Source organism: Topomyia yanbarensis, chromosome 3 (assembly GCF_030247195.1).
Source record: "Topomyia yanbarensis strain Yona2022 chromosome 3, ASM3024719v1, whole genome shotgun sequence".
Lineage (NCBI taxonomy): Eukaryota > Metazoa > Arthropoda > Insecta > Diptera > Culicidae > Topomyia > Topomyia yanbarensis.
Genome location: NC_080672.1, coordinates 42,938,193 through 42,965,917, shown reverse-complemented (window position 1 = coordinate 42,965,917; position 27,725 = coordinate 42,938,193). Strand labels below are relative to the sequence as shown.

At 40.2% G+C, this 27,725-nt stretch overlaps 5 protein-coding genes across 5 annotated transcripts; 2 read left to right on the top strand and 3 right to left on the bottom strand.

The window, feature by feature from the left end:
* Positions 1–3,253: 3,253 nt before the first annotated feature.
* Positions 3,254–6,440, bottom strand: LOC131692074 (origin recognition complex subunit 3). The gene is made up of 5 exons (XM_058978927.1): positions 6,273–6,440; positions 5,605–6,209; positions 5,272–5,545; positions 4,124–5,217; positions 3,254–4,065 (listed from the first exon to the last, which is right to left on the bottom strand). The coding sequence occupies exons 1-5, from the start codon at positions 6,297–6,299 to the stop codon at positions 3,969–3,971; spliced, it is 2,097 nt and encodes a 698-aa protein (XP_058834910.1). The 5' UTR covers positions 6,300–6,440; the 3' UTR covers positions 3,254–3,968.
* A 53-nt stretch (positions 6,441–6,493) lies between these two features.
* On the top strand, positions 6,494–7,067 carry LOC131692082 (uncharacterized). Its single transcript, XM_058978936.1, has 2 exons — positions 6,494–6,666; positions 6,729–7,067. Exons 1-2 carry the CDS (start codon positions 6,643–6,645, stop codon positions 7,029–7,031), a joined length of 327 nt encoding a protein of 108 aa, XP_058834919.1. The 5' UTR covers positions 6,494–6,642; the 3' UTR covers positions 7,032–7,067.
* Positions 7,023–10,405, bottom strand: LOC131692073 (caldesmon). The gene is made up of 3 exons (XM_058978926.1): positions 10,190–10,405; positions 8,724–10,123; positions 7,023–8,666 (listed from the first exon to the last, which is right to left on the bottom strand). The coding sequence occupies exons 1-3, from the start codon at positions 10,247–10,249 to the stop codon at positions 7,100–7,102; spliced, it is 3,027 nt and encodes a 1,008-aa protein (XP_058834909.1). The 5' UTR covers positions 10,250–10,405; the 3' UTR covers positions 7,023–7,099.
* Positions 10,406–17,428: 7,023 nt separating this feature from the next.
* On the top strand, positions 17,429–21,250 carry LOC131692071 (valine--tRNA ligase). The gene is made up of 4 exons (XM_058978925.1): positions 17,429–17,787; positions 17,925–18,092; positions 18,156–20,096; positions 20,164–21,250. Exons 1-4 carry the CDS (start codon positions 17,629–17,631, stop codon positions 21,019–21,021), a joined length of 3,126 nt encoding a protein of 1,041 aa, XP_058834908.1. The 5' UTR covers positions 17,429–17,628; the 3' UTR covers positions 21,022–21,250.
* LOC131692075 (rab proteins geranylgeranyltransferase component A) lies at positions 21,111–23,351 on the bottom strand. Its single transcript, XM_058978928.1, has 3 exons — positions 23,177–23,351; positions 21,924–23,105; positions 21,111–21,865 (listed from the first exon to the last, which is right to left on the bottom strand). The coding sequence occupies exons 1-3, from the start codon at positions 23,223–23,225 to the stop codon at positions 21,267–21,269; spliced, it is 1,830 nt and encodes a 609-aa protein (XP_058834911.1). The 5' UTR covers positions 23,226–23,351; the 3' UTR covers positions 21,111–21,266.
* Between the last annotated feature and the right edge of the window lie 4,374 nt (positions 23,352–27,725).

The following is a 27,725-nucleotide window of genomic DNA, read 5'->3' as shown; positions in this document are numbered from 1 at the left end:
GATGTAAATTGCTTGTTTTGGAATCTAGGACACTTCAATGGCTTCCAATGAACCGCCTTCCAGGGCGTGATCGCAGCAGTGGCATCTTGCAGCCGCTTAGCTGTGTCTTTGTCTGCACAAACGATTTCGAGGTACCCTTGTTTGTATGTGCATTTCCTAAATATGGGTCTCGTATTGCTTGAGCTCTGCTCCATGACGCTATCGATCAGTGCGCATCGAATAGCCTTCAGCTGTTCATTGCTGATGGTATTCGCTGGGTACCCTACCGGAATGATGGCCATCGAGTACGGCTTGGCCATTCCGTTAAAGGTTGGGCGCTGCTCAGATTTTAGTGTCTGTCTAGGATCCTGACCCTTGATCTTTTTCGGTTGGAATTCCTCCCTGCGCCCACTATTGTTCGTCAAATGCAGTAACTTTCGTCAACTCTAGCGCTTCAGCGGATTTGTGGCCGTTTCTCAGCAGCTAGCCATAGCGTTTCTTCGACGCTCCGCTTACGTGACGAGTTCCTCGTGTCCAGCTCCCCAAGTTTGCTTTCTACGCATGTAACGTCATACGGATCAGGTTAATAAAACTTGTCGGAAAGCATGCTCAAGCTTTATCTGCCACGCTGCCTTAAAATTCTCGACCAGATGATGAATTCGCAAACTGTATTACTATATTTATGTAGAATTTGTGTAGAATAAACATTTTGTGCGTCGCTGAAAAATCAATAGTGCTAACACCTACTACGTCCCACGAATTGTTTGCATGGGATGGCCAGTAGAGTGGCTCGAAAATGACATTTTTCAGCACAGCATTTTTTGAGTTCCTTTTGTGGTCCCAAATGCCTGTGCAAAGTTTGGGAGCGGTCGGTTGCTTCCCAGGTTTGCGCATTGCGTTTAAAGTTTGTATGGGATTTTATATAAGGAAATTAATTATTTTGCATTTACGTTAATAAAGATCGTTATTTCGCTCAATACGAAAAACCAGCTTTATAAAACGTTAATTAAAACCTTGGTTAACAACTTTGTCAAACGGTAACTAGCTACGAGTTTTCAAAAAAATAGTTATAACGATTTTAAAAATTATGGTTCAATCCAAATGCAGAAATTCATTATTTCTTCCCACACTGTCAGTACACCACGACACCGATACTTTAAACTTAAATAAATGAGAATATAGTCATCGCAGAAACTTGGTACCTTTGAATGAAATGTTCATAATGAATTGGTGAATAACATAGACGTAGTCAGAAAATGAAAAGAAGACGCGGTGTGGCTTGTGTACTCCCCAGTTCCCTGTTTAGATAGTTTAGTATAACATAAGGAGCACATCTTCAACGCAGGTTTATACCGCCGAATTAAAAGTTAATCTTACGTGTTTGAGTGCTCCTATTTAAGGGCTCTACTGTTATCTCATTTAAAATGGTACAACGGTTTATAAGTTTTACATATTTTAAAACCCTAGGGGAGACTGAGGAGACTTGATCCCCGGGGAGACTTGATCCCATCATTGTAACTCAAAGGCGGATCAGAATACATTAATCGAATATACTATAAAGTTGCGTAGTTTTATCTAAACATAAATTTCATTAACGCAGAAAAAAGAAATTGGACTTTTGTGTAACCGAATTTTCACCTATTTAAAAAAAAGTCTCAGAAGAACTGAAGAAGATTTATTTTTCAAATTTTCAAACTTTTATAAAATTGATAAAATCACCCACTACATACTCTACTTTTGCATACAGAATTACAGGAGAATGTCAATTATATGAATACGTTATAATTGAGCTGATTCTTTTGTTCAACTATATTTTTACTAAAGTTTGCTGAAATAGATGCTATGGGTTCACTCGATCCCTTCAAATTCGTGGAGATTTGATCCCCTTCGCCATACTTCATACACACCACTGAAAATAACCAAATTCACACCAGAACAATTGAAGTCATTGTTGTCATAAAAAAATGTCAAAAATGAACGCTTCATCGTAAAGAAACATAACTGTAATTGTTTACCATTCATCCCACATTTGACGTTCCTCAACCATAATAAAGACAGCTTTCAAATAATTGCACGGAGATTTGGGGAATTCGTAAAAAATCAGGTGAGAGATGCGTAATATCTAGTAACAAAAATAACAATATCTAATCATCTTTTTATTCAATACTACAATCCATTTATAAAATTGAATGGGGTAATGTACCCGTTTTTGCCCTATTAAGAAGGGTACCACATTATTACTACAATAATTTTATTATTTCAGTTTCTTTGATTTGTTATTAAGGTCCATTTTTTTATTTCGATTATAGAGGTTTCAACGTTAAGGTCATTCGCCTCTTATTAAGAGCCAATATAATAACAAAATTGTCTTGAAAATGGTGAAAATCTTCTGTTTGAGCGCAGCAAAATCTCTAATCGAGTACCCCCATTATCGCAATACCATTTGAGTCAATGCGTTGAGCAAAGATGGCAGACGCTGCTTCAGATGGGTAGGATGATAGTAGAAACAGGGCAAAAATAGGCTTATTACCCTACATCTTTTAAACACGTTTTCATAAAGGAATCAAGTGTCCCCAAATTAGGGATCGAGTCTCCACTAATCTAAGAATTTTCCACTTTTTTGTTGTTTTTTAGAAATGCTCATAGCTCATGTCCAGTATAATATTTCCATGTAATTTTTTTATGATTATTAGTCATCCCTAGAAACAATATAAAACTACAAAAAATACATAGTTTTTTATCATTCCACGGAGTTGGACTGAAAAATAAAAAAGGGGATCAAGTCTCCTCAGTCTCCCCTATTTCTTAGCCGTTCAAAGTCAGAATTTAAAAAAAAAAAAATGCATATCCTTAGATTCCTTGAAGTCTCGGAATTGTTTTTATTGAAGTTTTCGTTTGAGAATCTAGGAATGAAACCAGGAGTTTTTTCAAACAAGCGTTTTTTGATGAAATTGAGTTAGGTTCACGCAAAACAGAGGTGATGTTGACGAACCAGAAATATACTTCAGGTTAGAAACCAACGCGATTTCCAGACCTGAGTTAGTTTTTGCCCCAAGCATAAACAACACATAAATTTGTAGATGTAAATGCTGATATTGTAAATGTTATTTCCCACAACAAAGATTAAAATCTGATTATGATTCATATTTAGGTGTATTAAAATATTAAGAAAGTACAGTCGTTGACATTTACAAGGATTCTTTGTCTTATACAAAACAATCTAAACAGAGACTAGGGAGTACACATGCCCCCCCCCCCCCCCCCCTTCTTTTCATTTTCTGACTACGTCTATGATATTCTGCAATTAATTCTGAACATTTCATTCAAAGGTACCAAGTCTTTGCGATGAATATATTCTCATTTATTTAAGTTTTTAATGTCGATGTCGGTGGTGCACCGGCAGTGTTGGAAAAAGTAATCAATTTCTGCATTTGTATTTTACCATAAGTTTTAAAATCGTTATAACTATTTTTTGAAAACTCGTAGCTAGTTACGGTCTTCGACAAAGTTGTTAACCAAGGTTTGAACTATAGTTTTATAAAGCTGGTTTTTAATATTGAGTGAAATAGAGATCTTTAATAACGTAGATGCAAAATAATTAATTTTCCCATATAAAATCCCATACAAACTTTGAACGCAATGCGCAAACCCGGGAAGCAACTAATCCCTACCAAATTTTGCGCAGGCATTTGGGACCACAAAAGGAATTCAAAAAGTGCTGTGCCCGCTAGTTTAAATCATTTTAAAGTTTTCCCATACACCGCGAGCCACTCTAATGGCCAGGCTATATGTAGGAAAAAAAATCTATGATACAGTCAGTGGGATTTGAAAGGTTACCAATCACGTACTGATTATTGGTAATAGCATCATGTTTTCCAAAACATAATGCAACGGTTTTTTTTAAATAATTTTTATTTTATCCAACGGATGTTTTTGTAAAAAAGGCAGTTTTCGATAATCCGTTCCAATAAACGCCCGTATAATGAGATTCACCAGGTCAACCTCGTAACATGATCGGTTTTTTTCTTTGACGTCTTTATGAAACCAAGGAACTGTAACTCCGCAACGGCGCGTGTGAAGCGTGCTCTGGAAAGACAAGAAAAAATCAGCAAACTAATCGCACTACTGTTACCAAGGTACCTACTGTATCTTAGGGTCCACTTGGCGCTCCTGTTCGTCCAGGTTGCTCTCGTCCACCACGGATCGGAATGCCTGTAACCAATCGAAGAGATTGATCATACGACCACATTCGAGGTGTAGCTTGTATGCTACCGAAAGATCCGGTAGAGTTGAAATAAGACTGGTATTGTCCTCCAGCTCACAGCATTCACACTGTAGGTAGTAGTGAGGATTGTTGAGTGCCGTGTGAACAGCAGCACGGGGAACTCCCACAATATGTCTCCGGATTGTGGGCGCGTCACTGAACACAAACAGCTCGATCAGAGCAGGACCACGATTGAACGGACGTAGGAATTTGCGGAAAATGTCATTGGTGATATATGAAACCAGACCGTTGACGGCCTTCATGAATGCAGATTCCATCTTTGGTTGCCGGGCGGCTGTCAAAAGTTTTTCCTTCAACTCTTGACGTCCCATTTTTGGAGAAATGACGTTGATATTGTTTTCAACAGCATCATCGGTCACAAGGTTCATTCCGGCTAAGGCAATTTCTGTGGCGAATCGTTCTAAATCATTGTTCATCTTTTCTAATGGTTCCACCTCAAAAATGATCTCCCCCCGAATACTCGCTTCATCATTGTAATCGGTGTACTTATTAATAACCTCCAACATTTTTAGCAGCTTCTCAAGGATCTCATCCTTGGACGTGAACTGCACCAGCTGCATACACTCCTTAAACTCATCCGTTTGAGTCACATCAGTCGAAATACAGAGGCCATACAATTCCCTAAGCTGTTTTCCTAATGGAGTCTTTGGCAAATCCAGAATCAAAGCTTGCAGTATCTCCAACGAACAGTGGAAAGTAAACCAAAAGTTATGCACCTCAATTATCATCGACGGTAGCATCCGCCGCAAATAATCATCCTTTGTTAAGAAGTCAATCACTTCCTGAGGGTTATCTAATGATTCGATCAACGGACGGAATGATAACAGCTGTCGAATATTTTCCAGATCGGTCGAGGTCAACTGCTCAATCGCTTCCTCTAGCTCATCACGATCGTTAGTAACGCTGCAAAGCGCATAAATATTTCCTTGAAAGTAATGTTCCATAAGAGCATACTGAAAAAATAAATTTTACTAATTGTTACACGAGATACTTTTCATACCGAGTACCTTAAATCCCTCGATAAAACCTTTGACGGAAAAATCGTAGAACAGAAATATATCCACCAATAGTTTGAAAGTCTTGCCGGACAAATGAAACGGACAATAGGGTGTAAGTAGAACGTTGTTTAGAATCTTGTTCAAGTTCACAACTGATGGCTCCGATTGGAAGATGTTTAACTTAATCTTACTCGTTACGTGATAAGGTAGTACGCTGTGCACCGTAGCGACAGAGGTAGCTACTCCAAAGATCAGCACAAATGGTAGCTCGGCAGCATAGGAACTAGAAACGAAGATATGTCATTTAAAAAGCTCGTTTAACTTTCCCAAATACATGTTTACTTCAAAACCAGAATTAAATCCTGCAGCACATCAGGACTAAAAACTTCAAAATCCGGCATAATTATACTTAAATTTGGTTTCCGATCCAGATGCTGGTGCTTTTCTAGATACCAAGCCCTTAACACCCCTAAGTTTAACTGATTTCTTCTAAGGTGCTTGCTTTCACTATCTTCAGCGAGTCGTTGTTCTTCCACAAAACCCGTAACAATAGTCTCGATAGCAACCTTCATAGTTGGGCAGTTTCTAGACTGCAGCAGCACAACCAGTGAAAAAGTATTATTCCTGATATTTCCAGCCAACGTTTCAAACTGCGACAGATGATCGATTTGATTTATCCCTGTGAGTAAGGCTGCCGTCGGAAGAACGCCATCGTACTCCCCCGCCTGATAACATCCCTCTACGAAAGCTAAGAGATCATCGAGAATCTTTTCGTAGCTGCTGGTTTGCAGTTCGTTGATCTGCTTGCTTATACGACACCACAATTTTTGATAGCTGCGATACCAAAATGACTCCGTCGTAGTCTGATCCAGCAGACTGTGACACTTTTGTCGCTTCCGACGGTTCTTGCTGGCTTTGGTGGCACCGTTCTTAAACACAAACACTCCCTGCAAAGTAAGCGGTATTGGATCAGTTTTGGACTGTGCATAAAACTTGAACCGGGTATGCACCTTTGAAACCGAAATAGTGGAATCCATGTTGGAGGCGAAATTGTTTCTAAGCTATTAGAACATAATTTAACAATCGACGCCTTAAAGAAAGCTATGAATATTGTAAAGAACGATTGTAACACGTAAATCTATAGGGCTGATTCCAGCTGATTGTGATCAAAACACAAGAAAAGCCCGCGCTTTCAACAAAAGTGACAGTAGTTTATGTTTATGTAGTTTATGTGAACGTGCCCTTGCATTTCAGTTATTGGACGGTGTGTGTGTGATCGTACTCCACGTTTTATTTTATTTTGGTACAACATTCATATCAATCTGTTCGATATCAATATCAACAATCAGTTTGGCTTATCATTGAAACTTCACCAATAAAATGATGCAAAGGGAGCCTAAAAAGGTAAGCGACGCAGATTTGTAACAAAAATCTAATATCTTCAACTATTATCTTCAACTATTTAGAAACCCTCGAAAAACAAAACTAAAATTAGCACCCTCCGCAAGGAACTGAATGAGTTACGTTCCGAATGGATGAGACTGGAGGGTGAACGAATTCAGATGGCCGTTCGGCAAACGGATCTCATGAGTCACTGGAGTTCCATTTCGGCTACCTATATGGCGTCAATTCGTGAGCGGGACGAAACAATCCAGCAGTTACTGGCATCGTCATCGTCCTCGAATAGCATAGATCTGTCCAACGAGGAGCAGATTAGAGCCATTGCCATACGGAGAGCGGACAGAGCAGTGCAAACAGAGTTGTGGTAAAAGCTAATCGCTTTATTTTGTAACAATAAACAAAAGAAAAATAAGCTTTGTTGGGTGGTTGGGATCGACTATACATTTGTCCCACTTGCATTCAGGCTGAGGGGTTTTCCTTTCTTCTTTTTCTTTTTTCTGGTCAGATAAACCGTTGTCTCCACCTCATTGTCAAATTCGATTCTGTATTCGCTGTATCTGCTGGAACAGATGAACGACTTTTCGCTGAACGGCTGTAGCAATTTTAGCGGAGAATCGGTACACAATCGTGTTAAAGATGTATTCAACGAATCATCCTTGTATGTTAGTGGTTCAGTTGATCGGTCTGTCTGTTTAACAACATCCTCCTCATTAGCTGGCTCCTCTTGCACAGCGGCTGGTTCATCTTGCACAGCAACAAGTTCCTCTTGCGCAGCCGCTAGCTCCTCCTGCACAACAGCTGGCTCCTCCAGTACAGCGGCTGGTTCATCTTGTACAGCAACTAGTTCCTCTTGCACAACCGCTAGCTCCTCCTGCACAGCGGCTGGCTTCTCTTGCACAACAACTGGCTCCTCCTGCACAGCGGCTGGCGTCTCGTGCACAGCGGTTGGCGTCTCGTGCACAGCGGCTGGATCCCTTTGCGCAGCGGATAAATCCTCTTTAACAACAGCGGCTTCCTCTTGCACAGTAACTGGTTCATGTAGCACCTTTTTGCTGGCGATCACAGGGGATGGTGATTGGAATTGCTTTTCCGAATCATCCTGCATAACAGCATTGGCACATATTTCTGGTTCGATCGATGGAACTGGTTTAATAGTGCTTTTAATCGATTCGACAACCTCTTTAGCTGTTTCCTGGTCGAGAATTACAGGCGCGGGTGTAACCGATTTTCCCTTTTCCATCTTCACGTCCACTCGTTCGAACTCAACAGTTCTCGGAGATTCTACCTTTGGAGCGACTGCATGATCGTTGACGGGAGGAGGCGTGTGCAGTTTTTTGTGTCGTTTTAATTTACAATTGGCTGGTTCAGCGGGTGTCTTAAACTGATCAACAGTAGGTTTACTTTGCAGTTTTTCTTGAATCTCCAAGTCATGTCCATTGATTCTAATTGTGGGTGACTTTCTTCGCTTTTTTGAATCGTGACGATCTCTCTCTTTCCGATCGAGGTTTCGCTTTCGGGTTACAATTGGCGATCCACAGACCGAATTTTCCGATTCGTCTGTCCCGAAAAGCTCCTTCAATGTTTTACTCTTTTTATGATGGTGGGATTTTTTATGACTCGTCAAACGAGGTGGTTCAGAATGTCTGCTTTGGACTAGGATCATTTTTACGGGTGAAGGTTCAGTCACCGTTCGTCGTCGAAGTTTGTTGCTATCGTTATGAGCATGTTTGGTTGAAAATGATGCTTTGAACGCACTGACCAGATTCCGTTTGTGCTTAGTTTCATTTTCTTTACTGGACCTTAAGCATGTTGATCGCAGCACAGGCGACAATGGTTTTTCTTTTTGCCTAATGATTATTTCGTTCTGACCAGCAGTTTTTGGTAGTTCATCTTTTTTCGAAACTTCTGCGTTCTTGAATTGCGCATAACTACGAAGTGAATGCGATGAAGTCACCTCCATTTTACTATCATTCCGCGGCTTATTCCTAGCAGTTTTCGAAACCCTTTAGAACAAAAAAAAATAAATTAACCTTAAAAAAAAATCAAGACATTAAACTTACCGTTCTTTTCTCAGATTACATTCTTCGTCGTCCGAGGAAGGCAACTCGCCATCTTCCAGCTCTTCTTTATGAGGGGTGACCGAATTTTGAATCACAGTCTCAGCAGAAGAGCTCCGCTCATTTTCATGTTCCTGTTCCAACATCAACAATTCATCGGACTCGATTATTCTCAACTCACGACTATCATTTAGTTTCGGTTCGTCATCGTTGGGAATCTCCGGTACCTGCTCAATAATCGGCGGCTCTGGGGGTGGTATGACCAACGTGGGTGGTGGAAACACACAAAGGTGTTTGGGGCTATCTCCACTATTTAAATCGAGGAGCAGTTCAATCGATGTTTGTGCTAGTGCTGATTCATTCGGTGTTTTTGGTGTGGATTCTCCATGTAGCACAGTCATTTTTTGTTCTATATCTTCATTCATTAACATAGTCGAGTTAGCGGCCGGGGCGGTCGTTCCTATTTCATCGGATTGAATCAAATCACGTTGTTTCTCAATCTTTGGAACTTTTTCAGGATGTTTGTGGGAGCGTTTTTCCAGAGTACGAGGTCTCTTCCTAGAATCAGTTTCCGTATCCATGCTCCTCTGGTCCACCTTGGGCAACTTCATTGCATCTCTCTTTACAGTATTACTTTTATGAATGCACAAAACAGGTGACGAATTCTCGCTCCGACCAATTTCCTTAACATACCGATCCAAGTCCTTCCTGTTCATCGGAATAAACGTGCTGGATATCTCACAAACGACTTCAGATTTTACTCTAATAGGACTGTTAAATCGCACGTCGGAACGTTTCGTGTCTATCTCCGGGGTACGATTTTCTCTACGAGCTCTTCGTTCTCGCTCCCGCTGTCGTTCTCTACTTGCTTCACGCTGTTTTTGAATCCTTCTACGTTCTTCGTACACAGCAACTCGTCGTTCAATTGGCCTAGTACGAACACACGATCTCCTCCTCTCCATAGATGTTCCTCTAATGCGTTCTCTATCTCTACTGTGTAACTTATGTTTGCCAACACGATCCCTTTCCAAAGACCTGCTCCGCTCACGACGTCCATTCTTCCTACCAGAAAGTTCATTCTTACGGTTAACTTCCCGGTGTTCCGTTTGAATTTGCTGATCCATAAACTGAATCAATGTCGTCTGTGTTCCTTGGTCAATCTTGCGAATATGAATGGAACCGGCTCTCCTTCTGAAAGTCACATTATCCTTCTCCCGCCGAACCTCAGCTATTAGGGCATCTTTCCGCTTCAACTCCGCTTTCGCGGTCAATAAGAGTGACGATATATTTTCCAAAAGGACGGCATTTTTGTTTGCAATCTCTTGTTTTTCCCTCTCCTTTTCGGCGATTTTTGCTTTAAGCTCTTCAATTTGTGTGTGCAGCTCTTGGATCACTTTATTTTCCTGGAAGAACAATACCAAAACATGATTCGAATGGTGCATATTTTGCTCAATCCTTCCCAACATTACCTTTTGCGTTTCCGCCTGTAAACCATCCAAATCACCGTAGATATCGTACTCATCGTCCATTACTTTAAAAATACGTTATTTTTATTAAACAATCATTAGAACCAAAAAATGTACAGCTGTAGAACCGAAAGGTGTATTATTCAAATATTTTTGACTGCCTATTAACAAAATAAAGCGCGATTGTACGCAGTTCACGTTCACAACAGCAAACTTTGACGTTCAATTTAGTCCGACAAAATAAAAGGCATGTAAAATTGGAGTACTTTCATAGACGACATCAAATAATTATGAGGAAGATTCGTATACATCTGCAACAAAAAATCATTTGAAGAATATTAGGGTAGTCAATCTTTTTTGGACCCTTTTTATATATACTTACCTCGCAACTAGGGGCAGATCCTAGGGGCAGTAGAGATGGTCGGGTTCGGGTTTTTAAACCCGGACCCGACCCGACCCCGACGGGTTTCGGGTCGGGTTCTGTAAATTGAAACTTATCGGCTTCGGGTCGAGTTCCGGGTTTTCAAATATAAAATTCTCGGGCTCGGGTCGAGTCCGGATTTTTGAAATTTCAAACTTTCGGGTTCGGGTTTTTCAAAATTAGAATCGAGTCGGGTTTGGGTTTGGAACAAATCAACCCAACCATGTACGCTGCTTGCGCCTCTACACAAAACCCAGTCTCTTTTTGTAGTACTCGACAAACATATGATTATGGCCTAAAAGCCAACTGTCAAAATCCACTTTGATTGGAAATTCCGTTTAAACCGTTACACGCCAATCACAAATGTTGGTAGTAAACGAAAGAGAAAAGTTTGTGAACTGTGTTCGACTAGTAACGGTTTGTCCGGAATTTCCATTCAAAGTGGATTTTGACAGTTGGCTTTTAGGCCGTAATCATATGTTTGTCGAGTAATGAACTATACTTCGTGATACGAATGGATGATACATATGGATATACAATATGCTAGCACCTTTGAATCGCTAGAATTCGTCGTATTTTCTGGTGCTGAAATATTGTTTTTTTTCGTTCTTGTACAAACGTCTCTTCAGTCTCGCAAACTGCCCGAATTATCTTATTTTTAAAACGAACATTCATGAGAGAGAATTCAACAATACGGATTTCACATCTAAAATCTCTCTTCGATTTATTTTTCATGATAATCATTAATAAACCAAATCAACAGGAATTTATTGGAAAATATTGGTTCAACTTCCATTATGGAATCAAATACAAATATGTATTTGATGGAATATAAATTTCGACATACTTTAAAACCAAAACATAGGCCGCGGTCGGAGTAAACGCGTGACACTCGGTTGAAGCGTACAGCAAATCTACTAACTACATATTGATCCGCTCCTGATTGGTCGTTTTATTCTGAATAGTAGTACTTTTTGCTAAATATTGAATTATAATTGTCCATTGAGATTTAACTATGTATATTTTTAACAGAAGCATGAATTAAAATGATAATTAAATTTAAATGCAGCACGATTTGTATATTCTTAGCATAGTTGCGATCCATGAGATGCTTTTCAACCATTGACTACAAAGGCCGTTGCAGCCCGGGTACAATTGAACAATTCCCATATATTGAACTCACAAATTTGGTGTTACTTTGATGGCATCATAGTGGCTCAAATTTAAAAAAGTACATTGTTTTATTTATTTTTAAAGGCAGATAGTTTAAGCAAAATTTATTTTCTAGAGACTGTTTTTGTTCCATCAGACTTAAACAGAAAACATAGTAGATTCCATTTAAAAAAAACTTTCGCCAGGTTTCGTTGTTCATGACACTCATATGGTGATGGTATACTAGTGCCACTATCAAATCAGTGGTACATATATGAAACAAGCATAGTCTGTCCGGTTGTCCCTGGGCTCGGCCGTTGCATGATTCGGATTTCTTCATGGAAATAAATGAATTTACACGATGTTAAGGAATTGATCGCAACAATATTGTGTGTTCCGCATAACATTTATGTGAAAAGTGTTATGGAAAATATTTATACGTTTTTGCATATGATAGGTAAGTGATAATTTTTTTGAGTGTAGATACCCCATCATAGGTCGTCCTAACGCTAATGGTGTGACATCAATAACGCGTCAGAGAATCTTGATTGACACCATTCGACACAAGTATGACCGTACCAAGCAATAAAGTGGGTGACGTCAAGTAAACTGTCGAATTGCCAATAGCCATAGCTTAATTTAATACATGTAATAAATTATATGAAACTGCCTTGCATGAATGGTTTTTTGAAAGAAAATTCGAAATTTTGGTTAAGTACGAAGGGCAAAGTTGTTTGAAACTGTCATCATTAAACATTTTATTTCTCCATTATAGCCGCCGATTTATCCTACTTTCCGGTTTAGATATCGACGGTTTATAAGTTTCTCAGAACATTACAAATCCGACATTCAATAATAGTAAATATAAATGCGGATTCTACTCGTCAGCAATTCATTTCGCCATAGGCAGATATAACTCAACACGTGTGGGGCTACTTCAGATTCGAGTGATTCTATTATTCTTAGATGAGCCCAGGATCCCGCTCGGGTGCCAAATTTTTGGGGTAATTGGTTGATTCTCCGTATTAGTAAAGTGGGTTTAAATTTTCGAGTTCGGGTCGGGTTTTCAAATATTAAAATTCTCGGGTTCGGGTTTTACAAAATTTTCATTCGCGGGTACGGGTCGGGTTTGGGTTTTTAAATGTTCGGGTTCGGGTCGGGTTCGGGTTTTTCAAATTTTATAATTTCGGGCTCGGGTCGGGTTTGGGTTTTTAAATTTTTAAGCTCTCGGGTTCGGGTTCGAAAAAATTGAAACCCGACCACTTGTGATGCATTTTTAAAAATCAGCGAAATTAAATGCATTTCTTTCCATCAAAATAGAAATTCGTAATGCATTTTGCGTTGCGTGCAATGTATTTTGCGTTGCGTATAAGACGTCAAAACCCTACAAAAAACAGCCCTACATTCAATAAAACATCGAACAAAGTGGATCAGCGTAGGACGATTGTTAAGTAATCTTTTCTGCGAAGGAGTGCAAAGTTGATGCAAAAATGGAAATTAAATGCATTTTTTCTAAGTTGATGCAAATTATACATTCCTAGAGTGATCTGCCAAAAGAGATCATAACTACTAGAGGGAACAAGTCGCTACTGTATTCACGGACCGAAACATGGGGTCTCGCTCTAGCATATTGTATCCCATTACTTTGACATGTGTGTGCCCGGGGCAATATGTGTCAAACTAATGGACCTAGCATATGTAAGAGCGAGATGATAAATTTTCAGTGCTAACAGCGACATGCGATCTCTAGTAGACTCTAGGAATTTATAATAAATTTGCATCAAATTAGAAAAAATACATTTAGTTCCCATTTTTGCATAAACTTTGCACTCCCTTGCAGAAAAGACTGTTAAACAATCCATTTTGTTCGATGTTTTGTTGAATGTACGGCTAGTTTTTTTTTGTAGCGTTTTGACGTCTTACACGCAACGCAAAATGCATTAGGAATTTTTATTTTGGTGGAAAGAAAAGCATTTAATTAAGCTGATTTTTAAGAATGCATCACAAGTGATCTGCCCCTAGCCTCCCAATCATCAATCAAATTAGTTTCGTTTGAAGCAGTAATTATATTCTTTCAGTTGTCTGGTAAGTTTCAGTATCGTTTGAGTAAACTAGGCAACTAGACTTGCTAAATCCGAGGCTAAATTCATAAATTTCATCCTATCGATTGATGGATAAATTTTCGTTACTGGGACTAATAAAATTCATTGTAGCCACCAAATACAAACATATTTGTATTTGGTAGCCACTTATGTAAAAAAAAATTTTTTTTGTCTGGAATTTTCTTTCAAGAAGAAATTTTACAGATAGTTTTTACGCCGTAATCAAATATTTATTGAGAATTGATGTTTCCAATGTAATATGTAACAAATGAAACGTTTTGAAATGCCATCACCAAGTCGTCAATGAGTTAGATATGCCATCACCGACGAAGGCATTCTAAAGGTGCCCCATACAAAATAACGATTGTTTTGAAATGACGCGATCGCTACTGTCAAATTACGACAGATTGCTCCGTCATATTTAAATCAGGGCACGCTTCTCGGTAAGTGTATTGATATTACAGAAGGTGTGTAATTCCCTCAGCTGCGTATATAGTGGCAATATGCATCAAAGTAGTATTAAGAATTCATTGTAAATGCATGCATTCTGTTACTTGTTTTCGCTTTTAAAGGACAGTTTTGTGAAATATTGCATACATAAAGTAATAAAAAGCTGGAAACGCGATCATTAACATGAACAAAAGAACGTTTGTTTGTGCGAGCATACCTGGTTCAACATCGATCACTTTGAATTTTGGGTACTGTTGTTTTATCTACGAAGACTACCATTATACAGAAGCCGCTAGTGTAACAACGTATTTTAATTTAAACAGTTAGGACACCATCTGACACATTTTTTGTTCAATGCGGCACGTCGGTTCGTCGGTGATACCACGTTACTGAGATTTAAATTCTCTATAAAGTGGCTTTTTCAGAATTTTGAAATTCTGCTGGGTTACTGAGATATAGCGAAATACGATTATGACAAGCGCAAATTTCTCGATTGAACGAGTTGTGCTATCTTGTGACAGCAAAAAAACCACAGAGAACAATCCTAGCTTGTTGACTTGCTATAAGCCAAAAAGCTTATTGCACACCAACAGATGTCTCTGATTCCATACGTAATTCCTATGCAGATCAACCATAATCATTAGCTAGGTTCTCTTCCCATAATCGCAAGTAAAAAAAACAATACTCTTAGTTCGATAATAAAACCTTTATTTTGATTACTATTTTTCAGTAGTTTAAAAGGAATACTTTTATTTTGATTATTATTCTTGAATAACTCGAAAGTTTTACTTTCAACCTAAAAGTAGGCTTTTTCTTTTTTTTGCTAAGAGCGGAACACTTTTACTTTTCCAATATTTTTTTCTGTGCGTGGGCTTAGAGATTTTTCCAAAAGAGATTTCTCTAACCCAAAAAGAGACGATTTTTTTTCGTTTAATCGCCTGTCGACAATAACATTATGTTTCTGAAAAAACGCCTAGCCAAAACGACACATCGGGAAATAGCCCCTATGTTTCAGTAAGCCTAGCAAACAAGTGGATCATAAGTTTACCTGCCGGGCCGGCTTCAGCTCTGCGCTGAACTCGCCACCAGGGCGCCAGTTTGATGCTACAGAATGAACTTTGTTTACATTTGACGAGTTTTGATAGAGCCAACAACGTCTAGTCGATGTCCCGCAAGAAAAGGAATGCTGATGAAAACTAGTGAAATTGAAACATTTGGTTTGACTGGCTGTATCCGGCCCTACTAAACATCGTATGGATTAAGAGCCTAACGACCTATTCGGAAGCAAGCGAACCATTGATCCACTCGTTTACTCAAACATACCCAGTCAACGGTGGCAAGCAGAAGTTAGCATAAGTTGAGCAAAGCGAAATTGATTCTGGCAGAGCTTCTGCCGAGGTTTCTGCCAGCATTTTGCGCGATTTGAGCGAGAATTCTGGTAAAGAATTCGCTGAAATGTAACAACCGTTTCTCACAGAAGCGGTTACACTAACCAATACCTCTCACTTTTAACCAGAATTCAGCCACGAATGTACGGCCGGGATTTCTGTATGCTGCTTGCCACAACTTTGTCACATGTTTTGCTCGATTCGTGCTAAATTTTACCAGGTAGGAGCTGCCAGGATCTTTTCACGGTTTATTTCCGAGTTGTACCAGGCTTTTGCTCGGTTCTTGTCAGAATTTGTCAGAAGAAAACGCGAGCGAAACCGAGTTCGCCCTAGTTCAGCTAACCCGACAGGATGCGTGCAGAAATCTAAAAGTTTCTATAAAGCTATAGCTTAAGAGCATGTTCAGGAGAGTTTCAGTTTTAGATTTATAATTTTGACAGTTCTATAATATAAAGCTGGAAATTTTAAAACTGGAACTTTCTGTCCCCAGCAGCAGTTTTAGCGGGTGTTCTATTCACTTTGAAATTCATGTCTCGCCATGCCTTCAGCGTTACTGCATTCAAATTTATTTTTCCCCAGTCTATCTGTTCTAAGTGTCTCTGCTGAAAACTTTGCATGTATTTAAAACACAGTTCTAAACGTGTTTTAAAATCAGCAACAAATAGAACGGCGTCGTATAACAGTTTTAAATTTTGAAACAAATTTGTTCGAAATAATAAAACAAAACGCTCTGCTGGAGATGTGAATGTTTCAGTTCCAGTTCTACTTTGAAACTTTTATATAAAATAAAACGCTCCTGAACATGCCCTAAGTCCGACTGAGCGGTACACGGAAACGAAAAACTACCTAAAATTGAGTTCCTTTGACTCAATCTCGTGGTATCGTGGGGGAACTTAAAATTAGGTAAACCGTGTTGAAGGTAGTTTCCATTTAACCACGGCAAAAATTACAACTCATTGATAGGTTTTTTATACTCAAATTTAAGTTGAATTTACCTAATTTCAAGTATACCCCAAACAACTCAAAAGTAGCTTCCTCCACGGAAGACCTCGACTGAGTCGAATCTCTCGTTTTGTTTTTGACAACACTACCCGGATAGAATTTTACAATAGCATTTACCTTACAAACAATCATAAAACAATAAATATTATAGTTATTATTGTTTCAACATAGTTCGATGCCATGTTCTCACAGTAGATTTACAATAAAATTTCATGTAACAATAAACTTCACTGTTCAGCAAAAAACTGATACAGTGCATTCACATTAAATTTTACAGTTTTCGAGAAAAAATGTATGGAGAAAAGTTGATTTTTTTTAATGTTAAGATACATAACCACCCCCCTTTTTCACTGTAAAAGTCTATTTTACATTGAAATTTACTGTAAAAACGTTAAAGTTTATTGTTTTTGTATTGCAGCATAACACTAAAACTTACTGTAAATTATTGTAAAATTACTGTACTGTCACAGTGAAAATCATGGTTCTGTTACTGTACATTTCTATTCGGGTAATAAGTGCGAAAGTGACGCACAACTCAAAAGTAAGTTAAAGGAACTTATTCTGCAGGTTGTTTTTTTAACCGTGTAGCGAAGTTGACATTTCGACCAGTTTCGATTCGAGCCAATATTAGGGAGCCGACATGTTTTCACATCTGGCATCGCTGCGGTTGTTCCAAATGTTTCCACCTTGATATTTCTATATATCTTGGGTTCGGACAGCAGATATGTCATTTTCATTTATCAGCAGGGTAATACCTCGAGCTCTCAGTTTGCGTGTTTTGGACTGCCTGTTATTCGCAATTTTTTCCTTCCTTCCCCAACACTATTTTGCTGTATTGGAAAGAAATTTCTGAACGGTTACGATAAACTGCATATTCTAATAACACTCAACGTCAATCAGTGTTAAGTTCCGGGCTAACATTGTGAAATGTCGGACCTAGTCGAAAACGGTACCGATGCTCCGGTGAAAACTGAGAAGCAGCTTAAAAAAGAAGCGGAAAAGGCTGCCAAGTTGGCAAAACTGCAGGAAAAATTAAATAAGAAACAGGCCCAGGAACAGCAGGCCGCTGTCAAACCGAAGGCCGAGGTGAGTCCGTTACATTAGCTTTAGTCAGGTTGCATCAGATTTTGCTCTACTGAATTTATCCAGTTGGCCTTGAGTCATCAATCAAAATCAGAAATTATAAGTGAAAGTTTGACTAGCCTTATTTTTTTTGGACTTAGAAAAAAGTGAAAGAGAGTAAAGAGACCATAATTTACGCTGGCAATAGCAAAGAGGGTGAGAAGAAAGATTTGACTGGTCCGTTTCCTGAGGCATACAGCCCCCAATATGTGGAGGCCGCATGGTACAGCTGGTGGGAGAAAGAGGGCTTTTTCAAGCCAGAATATGGGGTAGGTTGCATCACCAATTTTAAGCCACATTATCGAGACTGAAACAGTTTTTTTTATCAACAGCGCAAGCAAAATAATTCGGGTGGTCGATTTGTGATGGTTATCCCTCCGCCGAATGTTACCGGTTCGCTGCATTTGGGACACGCATTAACGAACGCGATCGAGGACGCTATTACTCGATGGCACCGAATGAAGGGTCGCACCGCACTGTGGGTGCCGGGATGTGATCACGCCGGTATTGCTACCCAGGTCGTGGTGGAAAAGAAACTCTGGCGGGAACAGAAACTCACCAGACATGATCTGGGTCGGGAGAAGTTTATCGAAAAAATATGGCAATGGAAAGCGGAAAAGGGTGACCGAATTTACCATCAGCTGAAGAAACTGGGTTCCTCGTATGATTGGGATCGGGCTTGCTTTACAATGGATCCCAAACTGTGTAAAGCAGTAACGGAGGCATTTGTCCGGATGCACGAACAAGGGCTGATCTATAGAAGTAGTCGGTTAGTCAACTGGTCCTGTACGCTCCGATCCGCTATTTCTGACATTGAAGTAGACAAGGTTGAAATTCCTGGCCGAACAATGCTTTCTATTCCGGGTTACAACGAAAAGGTAGAGTTCGGAGTGCTGGTTTCTTTTGCCTACAAAGTGGAGGGTACTGATGAAGAGATCATTGTGGCAACTACTCGTGTCGAAACCATGCTTGGGGATACAGCTGTAGCCGTGCATCCGAAGGACGATCGATACAAGCATTTACACGGCAAGTTCGTCCAACATCCATTCTGCAGTCGCAAGTTACCGATCGTGTGTGATGAGTTTGTTGAAATGGACTTTGGAACAGGAGCTGTGAAAATTACTCCCGCGCACGACCCGAACGATTACGAAGTCGGCAAACGTCACAATCTGCCGTTTATAACTATTTTTACCGACGACGGTTTCGTTACTGGTGATTACGGCGAATTCACCGGAATGAAGCGATTTGACGCAAGGAAAGCAGTTCTGGCTGGGCTTCAGGCGAAGGGACTCTACAAGGAAACTGTTGATAATCCAATGGTAGTTCCGACCTGCTCTCGGTCAAAAGATATCGTTGAACCATTGATCAAACCCCAATGGTATGTCAAATGCGATGACATGGCTAAGAACGCTACCGAATCGGTTCGTTCGGGAGAGTTGAAAATCATTCCTGAAGTGCACACCAAGATCTGGAACCACTGGATGGACGGTATTAGGGATTGGTGTGTGTCTCGTCAGCTCTGGTGGGGACATAGGATTCCAGCTTATCATGCTTCGTTCAAAGATCCAAGTAAAAAACCCGCCGAACTTGACGAGGCTACCTTATGGTTCGTTGGTCGTAGCGAAGAAGAAGCACTCGAAAAGGCATCCAAACAACTTAATGTTGAAAAAGAAGAATTGATCCTAAAGCAAGATGATGACGTGTTAGATACCTGGTTCAGTTCTGGACTGTTCCCCTTTTCCGTGTTTGGCTGGCCCGATAACACTGACGATTTGAAGCTCTATTATCCAACGACGCTACTGGAAACTGGTCACGACATTCTGTTCTTTTGGGTTGCCCGAATGGTTTTCTTCGGACAGACCCTACTGGGCAAGTTACCCTTCAAGGAGGTTTTCCTCCATCCGATGGTCCGGGATGCTCATGGCAGAAAAATGTCCAAGTCGCTAGGAAATGTCATCGACCCGATGGATGTGATCACGGGAATTTCTCTGGAAGGGTTGCACCAACAGTTGCTGGATTCTAATTTGGATCCGCGCGAGATCGAGCGTGCCAAGGCCGGACAGAAGCAGGACTATCCGAATGGTATACCCGAGTGTGGCACGGATGCGATGCGCTTTGCACTGTGCTCCTACATGACCCAGGCACGGGATATCAACTTGGACATACTGCGCGTGCAAGGCTATCGGTTCTTTTGCAATAAATTATGGAATGCGACTAAGTTTGCGCTGTTGTACTTCACCGGTGAGGAAAGGTACGACGTTATTCAACAACTGGTAAGTGTACAATATCAAATATACCTAATTATCATCATGCGCTACATATCCTAACCTCACATTGCAGACCGGCTCGGAGAGCAACATCGACCTCTGGATCCTGTCGCGGCTATCCAATTGCATCGACACCTCGAACAAGGGCTTCGAAAAGTACGAGTTTGCTCAGGCCACAAACGCTTGCTACAACTTCTGGCTGTACGATCTGTGCGACGTGTACCTGGAGTGTCTTAAACCCGTGTTTCAGTCCGGTTCGGAAGAGGCTAAGGCTTCCGCTAGGAGAACGTTGTACACCTGTCTGAATCTTGGCTTGAAACTGTTGTCTCCGTTTATGCCGTTCATCACGGAAGAATTGTACCAACGGTTGCCTCGTGCCGATGCCGATCATATTTCCAGTATTTGTGTTGCACCGTATCCGGAGCTGGAATCATCCAACTGGCATAATGAGGTACTGGAAAAGGAATTTGAGTTTGTTCAACGTGCGGCCAAGGTAATTCGGTCTGCTCGAAGCGACTATAACCTACCTAATAAGACCAAGACGGACGCGTACATTGTCTGCAGTGAAGAAACGGCGAAAGCCACACTTGAACGGTTTGCAGCTGATCTAGCAACGATGAGTTATTCGCAGATTCTTCTTACCGGCGACGAACTTCCGTCTGGCTGTGCGATTCTTACCGTTTCTGGGGCATGCATTGTACATCTTTTGCTGAAGGGACTTATCGAGGTCGATAAGGAGATTGATAAACTAGGTAAGAAACGGGACAACTTAACGTCCACCGTGGGTAAATTGGAGCAAGCAATGGCTGCTTCCGATTATTGCACGAAGGTTCCCGAGGATGTTAGAACCGCCAACCAAGATAAATTGGAACAGTCGAAAGTTGAAATCGAACGAATCATTGCAGCAATGGAGACACTAAAAACGATGTAACTGAGGTCTACCTTTTAAAGACGAAACATTTCACTATTCAAGCATTTTTTAAAATTTCGGCTTTCGATGCTAAATGAGCGTTGCGCCTCTTTAACCATAATCTTAAGCTGAAGTAATAATTTATTGTAGCTATTTAAACAATAGCGTTGAGGTTAGATTTTTCAGTATGATGATTATCAAAAAATATACGCAAAACAAGCAAATACACTTTTACGCAATAAGCCTAGAATGTAAACGTGTTTTCATTACTTTTGCTCAATGCATTCTTCGGCATTTTCGACCAAATCCTCTTTTGCTTCTTGGGCATCGGAAATTGCTGCGGTCAGGACGGGTCCTTCCGTTGTTTGCGATATAATGGAAGCGGCGTCACCTTCTTGGCATTCGCGTCCACTCTCCACCTTTTCCGCTTGTTGATGACCTTCCTCTTCACCCACAGTAATTTCCTGAGCTTCGTCTGTCTCTTCTCCGATGATGATCTCCTCCGGGTCTGGGGCACGAGGAAGGAATTCTTCCTCCGGGTATATATCTTTAAAGATTGCTTTTGCCCGAGCTATGCTTTCGTCAAAGTCCAACTCAGCGAAAGGACCGCACGCCAGATAAATACCTTTCGGAAGAGAGGCCGTTGAACAATCGGTCTGACAAGCGACGCATGATGGAATGTTGAAGTATAATTCGTAGATAATAGTGGATATGTCATTTTCTTCCCCATTTTCCACTATTTCATCCTCCTCCGCAGGCATCGATTGCGGTCCGGGGGCATTTCTTCTAAGAATTTGCATCACGTACGGCTCCAGATCTGCACGAGGGTCATCACTGAGAGATTTAGCAGTTATGTGTATGAGATCTAGTACGAAATACAAATATTAACATAACGACGTTACTCGAATCTGATGCATACTCACAAATATCCTTAGGACAAGTGCCGCTGAAATGGGCCAATTGAATTATAGTTGCTCCATCCTCATGACCTTCCACCGGTGGAAGTTTTAGCAGTGCTGCACCACCACCGCCAGTATTTTGGGATGCTCCACCCAGAGGAACATTCGTTAGGAAAATCGCTCGAGCAAGTTTCCCACAATGCGCACCACCATGCGCTTCCTTCAGTGGATCACCCTTGATGAACACTTCTTCTCCGACATATCCTTGCCCAATGACTAGATTTTTCGCTTCAAGCTTCTGTTGGTCGCAGCTAAGCGATTGAAAACGAAGGCCACCCCCTTCCGCTTCCTGTGTTAAATTAATACCATTAACTTTCTTATTAAGACAATAGATACCGCCAAAAACCGCACACAAACGACAAAAACACTGCGGGATCTCTCCACAACCGTACATTGGAAATAGAAAGGGACTATTACCGTACCGTCCCAGACTTAGTAGAAACTTTTTAACACCTTCCAAACCCTGACGGCAGCTAGTCGTGTCAGTTCCCATGGCAATAGTGTACAAAAGGTAATGGATTAAGTTCGGCGTCAACTTGTGACTCTTCAAGTACTCTAGGAATGTTTTACCCTCGATATCCTCAGCCTTGTGATCGCCACCTTCGCTTTCGTAGCTGGCACAACTCTGAAGAAACTTCATCAGAAGCCGTTTCTCAACCACGTTCACATCTCGACTTGTGAATACGTCGGATCGAGAACACGGTACTGTCATAATACGATTATTCCAGATCGTAGCCACACGATCAACCGCGCGGAACTCAGCGTATCGACATATGTTTGATGATATAAGCAACTCTACCATGGCTCCCCTTGCATAAAGTAACTTCGGTGCTAGATCCACATTAAATCGTCTAAATTCCTTCATAATGCTATCCTTATCCCAGCCATTAATGTTTCCATATTCCTCAAATTTAAACCAATCTTCGCTAACATTCTCAATGAAGGTGGCCTTGTGTAGTGGCACAAAATTATCTTTCGCAGCTAGTGTTTCACCACTCGCACGATTCGTGCAATCCTCTGCATACTTCCGCAAGCTTTCAAAATTAAACGACGACCAAAAGCCACCGTAGTACTCGTTGCAATCCAAATGCAGAACAGTTTTTCCTATTCGACTAGCGGCGGCAGCCACTATCGATTCCGAGAGACCTTAAAGGTGCAAACGCATTTGGAATGAGTTTGTTTCCATAGGATTGAGCTTTAGGCGAAAATTCACTCACCTGTTCCGATCACTATCAGGTCATACTCGGTTGGAAGATCATCCTCCATGGTGCGGCAGTTTCGCGTAGAAACTGTTAACGATGTGCCCAAAAATCGGGGCAAACGAAAGCTGTATCACTGGTAAACAAGGCGATGAGTAATTTTTTCACAAGAAATCGCACATCCAGAGATGCCAGGTACTTTTTTCAAATGTCTGCAATAATAATTTTAAAAGTCTGGGAAGAACAAAAAATGTTAGGAAAGCTAGTGTAACCAGAAGCCTTTATATTCAAAAATCTGCAAATATCTGCAACAAAACTAAAAAATCTGCAAATATCTGCAACCAAACTAGAAAATCTGCAAATATCTGCGTCATCGAAAAAATCTGCAGCTTGAATTAAAAGTCTGCGAATTTGCAGACTTGTCTGCAAATCTGGCATCTCTGCGCACATCGATCATTGAAACAGAGATGCCAGGTACTTTTTTCAAATGTCTGCGATAATAATTTTAAAAGTCTGGGAAGAACAAAAAATGTCAGGAAACCTAGTGTAACCAAAAGCCTTTATATCCAAAAATCTGCAAATATCTGCAACCAAACTAAAAAATCTGCAAATATCTGCAACCAAACTAAAAAATCTGCAAATATCTGCATCATCGAAAAAATCTGCAGCTTAAATTAAAAGTCTGCCAATTTGCAGACTTGTCTGCAAACCTGGCATCTCTGCATTGAAACGTCATTCGCCAGCATTTCTGTGAGCTTTTTCCGTTCTTCGTGAACGTGCTCCATTTACACTGAAAAAGTATGCGCACCATTCACGGTTAAAAAAATTAAAGGGTTGTGTACAGGACACGACCACGGAGACATTAAAAATGTAGCTTTTTTCAAGAGCGTGCAAATGATTTTTATCCGTCACACATATCGACGTGAGTCTTGCTCACTCGCCTGTTTTCATATGTTACTATTTGCTATATACCCTCCCCATTAAAACATAATTTATTGAAGGTCATTTAACGGTAATCTATTATTACAATTAATCAAGTATCTCACTAGGTGATTGGCATTATTTGGCTGATCCATCTAGTAAAAATAGGCTGGTCTGTCCAGAAATTATATTCAAAAGAAAAGTTCCACATTAAGAACTGTGATGAGGAAGCCCACGCCCGCCAACGGAAATATATAGATTCTCCATGAAGTATGAAATTTCATTTTACATTTAAATTTTCAATAATGTACTAATGAACTTAAGTAAACAATCTTAAGGTTAAGTATTTCTTGATCGATTAGTGGTTGAACAAATGAAATTATATGATAAATTACATTGTTATACAACGTTCGCACAACCAGTTAAAACGGGTGTTTTAAATAAATAAGGCAGGACAGATACTCTGACTGCATAAACTGGGAAAACAATTGTAAGTCCAGTAACGCTTAAGGCATGGCTTGAATTTTAATCGAAAAAGAACACCCGCTTAAACTGCTGCTGGGACGGTAAGTTCTATTTTAAAATTTTCCGTTTTGTGTAGTACGAAACAAAAGTGTTTGAAATTCAGCTTTTTGTTGGTGGATGCGTTCTCAAATGCGCACCCCATTTTGACAAGTCGTTCGTCCAGTGTCAATTTTATCAATCCTAGCAGGCCCTGTTTAAAACTTTTCTTGTGTCAAACAATAAGCGTCAATTTTGATTGGATGTTGGTGCGTTTGCTTATAATTACCTTTTTCACTACTTCGCGAATCAATTTAAACACTGACCAATTAGTTCATAATCGTATTTCTGGTTATATGAAAACTGCTGTAAGTGTCGATATTTAAACCTGAACCGTTTGTCATAACTTTGCCCAAAGCACTGAGCGAACAGTTCGGGCCCAGTCGATATTGATGATCATGATCGAATGTAGGCTTCCAGCTTGTTCGATGTTGAGCCGCCAGCATTTTTCTCGATTGCACACAGCCAGCAATTGCACGGTGTACTCCGAAGTCGATGGCTAGTTCCAGGTTATGTTCTAAACATAACTCAGGGTAGTTATCTCCGTGAAAACGATGTGACCTTTTACGTCACATAAATACTTATAAACATGTACAGACCGATCTGAAGCTCGGGTCTCGGCATCGCAAGCTCGGCCCTCTGAATCATGCTTTCGAAGACGAAATTTGGAATGATTAAATAGGAACAACTTCATATCAATTTACGATAAATGTTGTTAACCACCAGATTTATCATAATCGTCATCTTGGACAATTTGCAGGGTAAGGATCCAGTCTAGATGTCGCATTGCATGTGGTGCAGCAGACTTTCCTAGAAAGGTTTCGATGTTTTCGATGGGAAACATACCTGTATGAAAATGTTTACAACACATGTAGTAATTGTTCACATTTCGGTGATTCATGTTTAGAGTTTCGAGTCCCCGCGCTTGCCGAAATTTCTCACGCGCAAAGTTGCCAGTAGGAAAGGAAATCCGGTTTTGACCTTTCCACAAACTGAATCCAAATCCGTCCACAATACAACGTGATGACATTTGGATTCGCTATATGTTTTTCAAAACCGTTTAGCAATATTCCCTCTTCTACGCAAATGATGATCACAACGAAAAAGGCTTCTAATAGCAAACGCACAATCATCAATAAAAAAATTATTTCTATTGTTTGACACGAGAGCGAATTTTAAATAGGCATGCTGGGATTGATAAACTTGACACTGGACGAACGACTTGTCAAAATGGGGTGCGCATTTGAGAACGCAGCCACCAACAAAAAGCTGAATTAGAAAACAAAAAGTTCTGCTGGGAATGCGATTGTTTCCGATGCAATTACATTCAGGTTTTTTTACGCGGGGGATACAGGCCGCATAAATTTCAAAAAACGCGTAAATGAAAACCGCGTAAATTTCAAAATCCTCGCAAAAAAAAAAACCGGAGTATACTCTTCTATATAAAATACTACGCTGCTGAACAGTGCAATAACTACAGAAGCACATTGTCAGATGCCTTACTGATAAAAAAACATATAACCGAAATATATCACATATAACCGAAACATCAAACATATGAACCCCATAGGCTCTTTACCCTACCCAGCTACAAAGCGCCGTAAACATGGATTAACAAATTATAACGCACACGCATGCACAAAAATAAATATTTTTTTTCAACGCAACACTCTCAAGCAGCACACATAAGTCGCATCCTGCCGTATTGAATTAAATCCAAACCACCCCACCCACCCACTTTGCAAATCATTCTGTGACACCGTGCACCCGAAAAAACCGCACACGGCCACCGCTGCCGAAAATGCATAGCGTCTACCGCTTAGTGTAGCGTCCAGACGCTGCAGCCATGATCTTACCCGTTCGACATAAGTACAAAAACTGATTCAAACGTGTATGCGTCACCTCTATTTATAAACTAACCGTATATGGTTTAGTCACTTAGGTGCGAGTGTGTGCAAATGCCAACGTTGCCGAAAATCGATAGCGCTTATTGCATCGCCCGGAGACGATGTTGCTTGTATGGGATATTAGCAACAACTGATTCAAACGGACATGCGTCGCTTCTATTTATGACTTTTCGTGTTTGACTGAGTCACGAAGATGCCCTCTAATGACGGCTGTGTCTGAGAAATCTGCCTCACGAATGGTAATTTTCCCGTTTTCCGTGAACTTCTTAATTTTACCAATTTCCAAAGGTTACTTTTATTGGGGAGATATTAAATTATTACCAATATTTAAGTTAGGTGTTTCTGAATCGGTTGGTGTATGAATGATTAAAATCCATCTAGTAATATCGGAGTTATAAGCGTGCAAACCTTACATAGTTTCGTTACATGGGAGATAGTTCAGATTTTAGAATGACACCTAGCCCCAGATAGTGAAGTAAGACATTTTTAATGTCAAAAGTACCCAATAATGAGTACCAGAAGCACTCAGTTTATGGTGCAGTTCCAGCTGTCACGAATTGGGTAGTTTTCCTAATCAAAAACTGGGTGAAAAAGTACCCATCTCAACATTGATACTCCACAGAGAAAAATATATAATAAGTTACCCATAAATGGTTGAAAAATACTTAGTTGATTTTCGAGTATTCAATCTAGCAGCGGAGTTTGAAGATCTCGGTTCCCCAAGTTAAGTTTTGCGCTAAGGAGAAACTAAAAGATAATCCAAGTAAGCTAGACGTCCTATTGACTGATCGAAGCAATATTTTATTTAATTTTCGTTGCGCAGATAATCCGAAGATGTAAGCAAAGCGTTATCAGTATCCCTCAAAATTTATCAAGACTCTGAGCAACAGAAATTGATAAACTCAGTAGAATTCTAGACGACGAAACGTTCGGGAAGCTAGTCGGTTCAAACAGTAAATTTGCTACTGAGAAAATATACAGATATTATAATTAACTTGATTTGGTTAGATTACAAATCGCTTTCGAGTCAGTCTAAAAATAATGTCCACATTGACTCAAAAAGGGTTAAGAAATGCAGAAAACACAGAGCCAAACAAATCTTTAGACAATCAGCTAGCTGCACCATTAACTAGATGGATACCGGATTCACATGTCCATCCAAGAGCAGAATGCTTTAA